Source organism: Triticum aestivum, chromosome 5B (assembly GCF_018294505.1).
Source record: "Triticum aestivum cultivar Chinese Spring chromosome 5B, IWGSC CS RefSeq v2.1, whole genome shotgun sequence".
Taxonomy (NCBI): Eukaryota; Viridiplantae; Streptophyta; class Magnoliopsida; order Poales; family Poaceae; genus Triticum; species Triticum aestivum.
This window is the reverse complement of record NC_057807.1, coordinates 476,703,193-476,712,550: the sequence shown is the minus strand read 5'-3', so window position 1 is coordinate 476,712,550 and position 9,358 is coordinate 476,703,193. Positions and strand designations below refer to the sequence as shown.

Below are 9,358 nucleotides of genomic sequence, written 5' to 3'. Positions count from 1 at the left end.
CCTAGCTACCTCCAAGTCGACCATGATGGAATGATGTCACACACGCTTCCACAATCCACAGTCGCAGCTGGCTAGCTCCTCCCCTAGCTTAACCTTCCGAGGCAGCCAAATCGTACTCTGAATCTCTGATTAACATATCATTAAGCATGATTACCCCTGTACGCGTGTATCATGAAAGCGTATTATAACGCAAATGCTGCTAAAGCAACAGGCTGTATCCTTCCAAAGATTCAACGACTAAGGTGCAAGGATTGATTCTATATGTGCAATAATTGTCCAACTAATTCCATTTCTTTTTTGAACGGAATGGTGAGCAAAGTCTTATGTATTCGCGAAAAAAGAAAGCCTTTGGGTCGATCTCACCAGCTTCAGATTTCAAATACGGCCTTTCGATCGAGTGACCACATCCTGCTTGACCCGCCTATATATATATATACCTTGCATCCCCGCCTCCCAATTCCAAGCTTGCTACACCTTCTTTGCAAATTTGCAACTAGCAATAGCCTGCGAGGTTTTGTGCACCATGGGCATGGCTGAGAAGGGGTCGGCAGCAAGGAAGGCCGGGCTGATCACCAAGACGCTGGACCGGTGCCTGAGCACGACGGCGAGGAACAACAAGCCGGCGGAGGGCTGCTTCTCGGTGTACGTCGGTGCGGGCAAGCAGCGGTTCGTAGTGCGGACGGAGTGCTTGAACCACCCGCTGTTCCGGGCACTGCTTGAGGAGGCCGAGGAGGCGTTTGGGTACGCTGACGCGGGGCCCCTCGAGCTGCCCTGCAACACCGAGGCCTTTACCAAGGTGCTGGAGAAGATCGAGGAGGAGAAGCGGATGACGGCCGGGAGGAGGCATGGCCTCGCCAGGGGGAACTCCTACCGGCTGCTCAGCACCGGCCAGCCTGCCATCATTGGCCGGTCGTAGCATGTCCATTTGTATTGGATAGGATGATGGCGAGTTGATGAGCTCTGAGTTTCTGTTGAGCTCATGTTTTCAGACTATCATGTACATATTTGGAAGCAACTTTAGCAATTCCAAGTATGGTAAACAACATCACGGTATACTAGGCAATATTAGATATTTTTCTTTCTTATACTCTTTTTTCTACTTTTGTGGGAAGGCACTGTTAGATGTTAGTGTGTGTTCTCATCCTAAGTTGTAGTAACTGCCGGTGAAAGTGTTATACAGATAGTCAGATACACAATGGAATTTGTAAGTTTTGTTATGACTATGTATGACATACTGCCATAATTCCACAATAGAATCACACACTTCAATTCATCTCACACTGATTGCAAGCTGGAGCGTCTCCGTACTATGTTTCTCAGAAAAAAAGTGATTTAGACGGAACTATGCTAACATTAATAAACCATACTATCTTTCAGAAGTTCATCTGTTATGCAAGTATCACAGAGCCTCCACTCGACAACTCGTTATGTCCAATTTTTAAATCTCAAAGCATGAATAGAAACTTGTTTGCCGACTAGACACATGGCACATCAATGAGTTTGGCGTCAATTAATTAACTGATCTAATATCAACAAAAACTAACAGCGGACTAGGACCAAAAAGGGGAAACTCGGTTATAGTCGTGTGGCTTAAAGAAATGCAAAGAACAAATGAACACTTTTTTTTTGAACGAAAGGGGGTCACACCCCCCCTGCCCCATTTTATTGAAGCAGAGCACGGAACCAGTTCAGAGATTACACGACCAGGACGACGATCATCCAGAGCATCAAGCTCAAAGTAAAAAGCAAAAACAGCTAGAAAAGACTAAGAACCAAGTTCAGGAGCAAACAACGGAAGTTTTTGGCTAAGTTGAACGGAGGGGAACCAACACAAACACAGGACAACAAAAGTAGAACCTCCCCCTCCGATGTCCCTGATTTCAGTTGGTCTCCCCAAGCCTCATCTCCAGGCGATCCGGAGGAGTTCCCCACGTTGCTTGTCCAGCAGCAAGATGCATCGTTGTAGTAGGCCTGCCTACCCATCGTCGCAGAGAACTTTCCACTGGTGCAAAAAGCAGCTTAGTTTTGCAAGAATGCAATTCACATTCCTCCACTTGCGCCCCTGAAAACAAAATTCATTCCTTAGTCTCCACAAGCTCCATAAGGTAGCAGATGTTACCATGTTCAGAACAGCTTTAATTTTATGCATATGCTAGAAGGTCACAACTTCATCAAAACAAGATATGTTTTCAATTTTGAAGAAATCTGCAACAGAACCCCAAACATGTTGGGCCACCACACAATCAAACATCAGATGTTGAACCGTTTCAGGTTCAGAACAGAACAGACAGGAAGGATCATCCACTTCCCTTCTTTTAGCCAGATTATCAGAACCTTGTTGTGAATACAAAGCCACAAGAAAATATGAATGTTCTGTGGACAAGGGATTTTCCACATATTAGTACTAACACTAGGAATCACACCCCCAAAGTTGATCTGTTTGTAAAAAGATTTAACTGAAAAGGCCCCACTAGTTTCTAGCCCCCAAATGGGGGTGTCCAGATCATCTAGTAGAGGGTATTGTTTAACCAAACAGACAAGCTGGTTCCACAGAATTATCCCAGATCCGTCAACACATCTCCTAAATGTTAGCTTCAACTCATCACCAACCCACACTTGAGCTACAGTACAATCCACTTGATTACAGATTTTGAACAAGTCCCAAAATTGCACTTTAAGGGAACACTCCCCCACCCACACATTATGCCAAAAACTAATGAGTTTACCATCACCCAACTTCCATCTATAGAAAGTTTTAGCAGCAGCCAGAGCCCAAGTAATGCTCTTTTAAAAGGTAGAGCCCCCTTCACTTTTAGCCCAGAGGAGATTTGGAGAATAACTAGAATACTAGGCCTGTAAGGCTTCCTTTTTTCTGGGGTTTTTGGATTTTTTTTACCGGCCTTGTCAATTTGACGCGTGTGACTGAGGGGCTATTCCCGCGTGGGCTTTTTTTACTCGTGAATAGTTTTGCATGTTCTGGTCGTCTCGCCGCTTTGACTGAGCTTTCTGGTCTCATCTGTTCGCTTCTTGTTCCTTCTACGCTAGCCACGATGCTTCTTGTTAGGCGGTTGCCGCTTTTGCCGTATCTTCTAGATCGATCAGGTTGTCTCTCTAGGGAAAAAGATCTGACTGCCTCTTCCTATATATAGTTGATGCTACCCTTTTTTGTGAACAAACAAAGCTGCACCCCGCCGTCTCCTTCCGCCGCAATCCCGTCCCCGGCCACCTCCTCTCTCACAAACAACGCTGCACCCCGCCGTCTCCTTCCGCCGCAATCCCATCCCCGGCCACCTCCCCTCTCCTTCACCTGTGCTAGGTCACAGGGGGTGATGGGGCATGCAGGAGTGCGGAGGCTATTTCTGTCGGATGTGGAACTTGGGCTGCAGCGGCATGCCCGCCCCGTCCTTGCCTCGAGGTCGCAGCCGCCGCGTTGTCCACGTCCCATCATCTGGGGTCGGTCAGCACGCAAGCCCTCGCAAGGAGTCGCTGAATCTTCCTGTCGATCCGCCTCGACATGAACTGCATGACGGTGAGCGGACAACGGCTGTGTCTTCTCACTCTTTTGGTCGTGAGTCCTCCTACCCCTTGCTTCCTGCTTGCTCGGGTTGTTGATTCGTCACGTGCTTGCACGGCTTATGTGATGTTGCCTGTGGTGTGTGGGCTAGATGTGTGTGTACTAGCTAGGTGATAGTCTTACACTGGATGGTGTTATCCAATTGATAAATCTTCCTGATTTCTTTAGTGCCCCTCTGATGTGCGTATACTAGCTAGCGGCAACGTGACACCTAACGAGGATGCGCGCTCGGCCATGAAGACAAGACCAGGACGGCGCGATTGGAGGGACGACAACGCCTCAGAGTGCTGCGGCCAGCTGCTACCCTGTAGTCGCCGCCGGCCATGGGATCGACACGCCCCGTGGCTCCACTATGAGGTTGTGTTAACCTGGAGCTGTTGCGCGTGCGCGCACATCATGCAGTTTGAGCGGGCAAAGCTCCGGCAGTCCACCTTCTTCTCGCCAGCCCGTGAGACGCAAGTCTGCCTCTTCTCTCTGATTTCCCTCTTTTCCTGATGTGCTTCTTTGGTTCGTGATTGTACTTCCTTCTTTTTTCATGCTCGGTAGTTGTTTGTGTTAATGCCTATAAGGGGAAATCAAATTCCTGGTCATTTTCTTAGCTACAGTGAGTTTTCCAATTTGTCACTCATGGTTTTAGTTTTCTAGAAACAAAATTTGGTTCTGCACAACGTATATGTATATCTTTTGATGTGCTCTCAAATCACGTTTTCTTGGGAGAAGTTTACATTTATCATGGAGAGATCAGGCTTTCTGTGAAGTGTGAACCAATAATTCATGGTTTCTGAATATTTTACCATCATGGGAGACCAATCAACCAAATTATTGCGAGATGGTATTGTCTTTTACCCTATCCCCACATTACTGAACCATTATATGTACTTATGTACCAACCAATGTATTCATAATTTGTATCAACCAAACCCTGACTACATAAGTAATGCATTCAGGTGCACTTGAGTCTGTTCTCTTCATCAGGAAATTACATTTCTCAGGTTTGGTTTTCCCAGCAGCTATGGGCAGTAGTGGATGTGTGTGACCATTGGTGGATTGGTGAGAGATAAAAAAAACCACAGGACATCAATACCATAAATTGAAAGGGCAAGAGGCTACTTTCTTGCTGCGTAGCAGAAGACAATTGCAATGGCAACGACAATGTAAACAATACCCAATTTATTTTTCAGATTCAGATTCACAAACGTCTGCCTTTTCGAAGATAAAGAATAAAAAGCGTTGTAAAATAGTGTTGTGTCTGCTTCAGTGCAAAAATGTTGGAAATATAAAAATTAATGAAACATGATCATAGTTTGAGGTTCTAACTATTTATATCAATCAACTGTTTAATGTTTCCTCTGCGGCAAACCAACCTACATAGTTTCTTTCGCTTTTTGGGACAGGCTAATTGACTATTCATCTATGTAGTATTGCAGATCAGTGTTAACATGAAAAGCACTAAAAAAATCCACCAAGCAAGCCATGCAGAATGCTTGCCATTCAACATGGTCATTTTTCTTGAGGGATAGGCGAGGCTACCCTTTCCTTGTATGGACTACTTTGCAACAAATCAAATCTTGCGATGACTTATCAAAAATTACAAAAATAACAAATAGCTTACCAATTCATGTGGCGTGGCGTGCCGCCGCGCACTACCTGCTAGTTAACTCTATATTTGTAGAGAAGAAGTTTAGCCCAATCAGATTCAGGGTTGGTAAAAAATCTTTTACCCTAAGAAGCCAATAGAGCCATATTATATTCTCTGATATTGGGAATCCCTAAACCTCCAAATTCCTTTTTCCTGGTAATCAAACCCCATTTAGCCAAGTGGTACTTATGTTGCTCACCCATATCCCCCCAGAAGAAATGAGCCATTTGAGAATTAATGGCATTAATAGCCCATTTAGGGAATTTGATCACAGACATTAGGTAGGCAGGAATGCTGATAATGCAAGCACAAAGCAGTATAATTTTTCCTTTGTAAGTAAGATATCTCCCCAGCCAGTCAGAAATCCCTTTAATGATCCTGTCAATAACAGGTTGGAGGTTTTCTTTTTTCAATTTGTCCTAGTGCAAAGGCACTCCCAAATACTTAATAGGGAAAGAACCTTTTTTACAGCAAAAGATTTGAGAAAATTCATTAGCAATTGTGTCATCTATATTTATAGTCATAAGATCACTCTTATGAAAGTTAATTTTCATACCAGATAGGTTTTCAAAGCATGACAGAAGCCACTTAAAATTTCTAGTTTTTTACAGCAAAAGATTTGAGAAAATTCATTAGCAATTGTGTCATCTATATTTATAGTCATAAGATCACTCTTATGAAAGTTAATTTTCATACCAGATAGGTTTTCAAAGCATGACAGAAGCCACTTAAAATTTCTAGCTTTCTGAGTGGATCTTTCCAGGAAGAGTATGGCGTCATCTGCATATTGCAGACTAATCACACCTCCTGGGATTACATAGGGCAAAAGCCCAGAAATCAAATTTTGAGAAGCAGCTTTCTTGAGCATCTTTGTAAAAACATCAGCAACAAGATTAAAAAGCAGAGGTGAGTGTGGATCCCCCTGTTTGAGACCTTTACCCCCTACAAGGTATGGGCCAGTAGTGTCATTAATCCTCACACTGAAAGTGCTATTGATAAGCGTGCTCTTAATCCAAGAAATCCACTTGGGGCCGAAACCTCTCGATTGGAGCATATCAAACAAGAAATCCCAGCTGACCCTATCATACGCCTTCTCATAATCCAATTTTAGAACCAGACCGTGCGAGCCTAATTTTTTGATCTCACGGATTACTTCATGGGACATAACCACGCTCTCTAAAATATATCTCCCTTTAATAAAAGCAGTTTGGTTAGAGGAAATCAACCTACGTCCCACAGGGGAGACCCGATTCGTCATAGCTTTAGAGAAGATTTTTATACCGCAGTTACTCAGACTAATAGGGCGAAACTTCTTCATCTCCCTGGCATCTGATTCTTTAGGAATTAGGACAATTAGGACAAAGTTCAAACGCTATAAATCTAATTTCCCTTCCTCAAAATCTCTGACCAGGGCCATAAAATCTTTTTTGATAACATCCCAAAACGACTGGTAGAATAAGAAGGATAGCCCATCAGGGCCAGGAGCCCCATGGGCGTACGAGCCAAAAATTGCCTCTTTAATTTCCTCCTCAGAAAAACTTTTTTGTAATTGATCATTTTCTTCCTGTGTAACTAATTCATCCTCCTCCCAAAAGGAAGGACCAAGACAGATATTGTGTTTGTTCTCAAAGCAGAACAGGTTTTTGTAATAGGAGGTAGCAACCTCCAACATATCCTGGGTGGTATACACAGGACCATTATCGCCAATCAGTTCAGACAAATGTTTTTTTTCTGTGTCTATGGTTAGCCATAGCATGAAAATATGCATTGTTTTTGTCCCCATCCAAAATCCTACGATCTCTGGACCGCTGCCATAAGGCAGTTTCCTCCTTGCTCCAGATCAGGGCAAGTTCCTTCTTAATCTCTTCCATTCTAGTTTTATCACCGTCATCAATCTGATTCCTCTCGGCGAAAACGTCCAAGATGTTGAATTCGAGCAAAAGCTCCCCTTTCCTCTTCCTAATATCTGCTTCAACGTTAATGCTTCAGCCCTTGGCTTTCTTCCTAAAAAGCTTACTCTTATTCATCCAGATGTCTATGGCTGTTTTACCAGGGATAGGGGTATTCCACGTATCAGCCACCATTTTCTTAAAATCAGGGTGGTCAAACCACCATTTTTCAAATCGAAAAATCTTCGGGGAGGTTACCCTCCGAGCCCCGGTGTCCAGGATCAACGGGGTGTGATCGCTATCCACACGGGGCAAAGCAATAACAACTGACAAAGGAAAATGTGTATCCCAGTTTAGAGAAACAAAAACTCTATCTATGGTTGCAAAAATGGGATTGTCTTGATTATTACTCCAGGTAAATTTCCTATTGGCTACGTTGATTTCCAAAAGACCCCATTTGTTAATCCAGTCATTGAAGAGGTAAGTAAATTGGTTGTTAACAACACCATTATTCTTGTCAGCAGTGGATCTGACAAGGTTAAAGTCCCCTCCCAGTAAAACTGGGTATTCGAGCCCATCCATGACATCATGCAATTCGGCAAAGAATTCAAGTTTAAGCTCATTGTAAGAAGTACCATAAACAGCAACAAGTTGCCAAATAAAACCGTTCGATTTATTTTTCAAGGTGGTAATGATGCAGAACTTCTTATTAATAAAACCAATCACTTCGAATAGATCACTTTTAAGACCCACAAGGATCCCACCAGCTGTGTTTACTGCAGGTAAATAATGCCAATCAAATGCATTCCTACCAGAAATATTGTTGAGGACGTGATCATTAATGACCTCTTTCTTAGTCTCTGAAAAACAGAGAAAATCTACTTGGTTATTGCAGATAAAGTCTGCAAGGCACTGAATTTTACCAGGTTCTCCAAGACCACGAATATTCCAGAAGGCACCTATCATTTAAATTTAAAAGGATGGGATAAGCCACAAGGCTTTTTCTTGGTGTTCAAAGTAGGACAGACCACAGCTGAAACATCAGTGCCAACTGAATCAGCATTTGGTGAGTCTTTTTGTTCAGAGTCAGAAAAATAGTCATTCGTTTCTATCAGGTCTAAATTGTCAGGGAGAACAATCTCCGGATTGTCATCAGCAAATTGCAAACATCTAAGTTTCTCATTGTTAATAATATCAAGAATGATATCATTCCTCTCTTCCTCATTGTTACCAATGCACAAGTCCACCCTAGAAGAATATGAAGCAAGTTCATTAGGGTCTAAGTTAGCAAATGATTTACCTTTGAAAGTAGTTGGAACCTCCAAATTCTTCTTCTTCATGTAAGCAGCTGCTTTATCCATAATCTTTACATCTCCATGGTTTCTGGTTTTTGGTTTGACAGCAAGCACTAGGCCCCATGTAGGTGAGTTCTTGTTGTTGATTTTTTTCTTGACCACAATGTCTGCCTTTTCCAGGGAATCAAGTAGGGATCTCTTAACAAAGGTCAATGCCAGAGTTAGATCTTCTGGTAAACATTCCATATCCATATTGACATTATCTTCTTCCCCCTCAGATTCTTCCATCTCAAATTTACTCAGTTGTTCAGAACAATAGTCTAGATGGACTGACAGCACATTAGATTTTCCAGATCCCAAACTTGGATCACTCCCTTCTTCACATATCTTCACTGGTGTTAAGTTCTCATAGCTCTCTGACATCAGAACTTGCATGTCATTGCCTGTGCTAATTGGAAGTTTTTCAACTGCAGAAGCAGCCCCCTGAGATATTTTTTTGTTCAAACTGGTTTGGTTGTTGGTCTTGGAAGGGAAATTGGCCTTATCTAATTCATCAATTGCCTCCTCCTCATCCTCTTCCATACCCTCTTTTTCTTCAGGATCTTTATTTTTATTTTCTTCATTTCCTTCTAGATTATCCAGCTCTGGGTCATCATCATCTCCATCATTGTTCTCATCAATCTGCTCAAAACCTTCCACTGTAAAAAACAGTAAGTAAAGTTTCTTTTTCATCTCCACCAGTCTCTCAAAGGGAATTTTTCTGGGGTCTCTACAGGCAATTTTAACTCGAACTTTTTCATAGAAGCTTTTGAAAATGCCATTCCAATCCACATCCACAAGGATGCCAAAGCAAGCAGCAATCTGGGCAAACACCTTCCATGCACACCATTTGGGTGGAATACCTTCAATCTGTACCCAAGCTTCAGTCAGGGCCCCAAATTCATCCAACATACCTTCCCAT

The 9,358-nt window shown here is 42.9% G+C and overlaps 1 protein-coding gene and 1 long non-coding RNA gene across 2 annotated transcripts; both read left to right on the top strand.

Moving 5' to 3' along the window:
• Positions 1-480: 480 nt before the first annotated feature.
• On the top strand, positions 481-1,085 carry LOC123112595 (indole-3-acetic acid-induced protein ARG7-like). Its single transcript, XM_044533624.1, has one exon. It carries the CDS (start codon positions 524-526, stop codon positions 914-916), a length of 393 nt encoding a protein of 130 aa, XP_044389559.1. The 5' UTR covers positions 481-523; the 3' UTR covers positions 917-1,085.
• Positions 1,086-3,187: 2,102 nt separating this feature from the next.
• On the top strand, positions 3,188-4,404 carry LOC123112594 (uncharacterized). Its single transcript, XR_006455596.1, has 2 exons — positions 3,188-3,529; positions 3,743-4,404. It is a non-coding gene; the product is annotated as an uncharacterized lncRNA (long non-coding RNA).
• Positions 4,405-9,358: the final 4,954 nt, after the last annotated feature.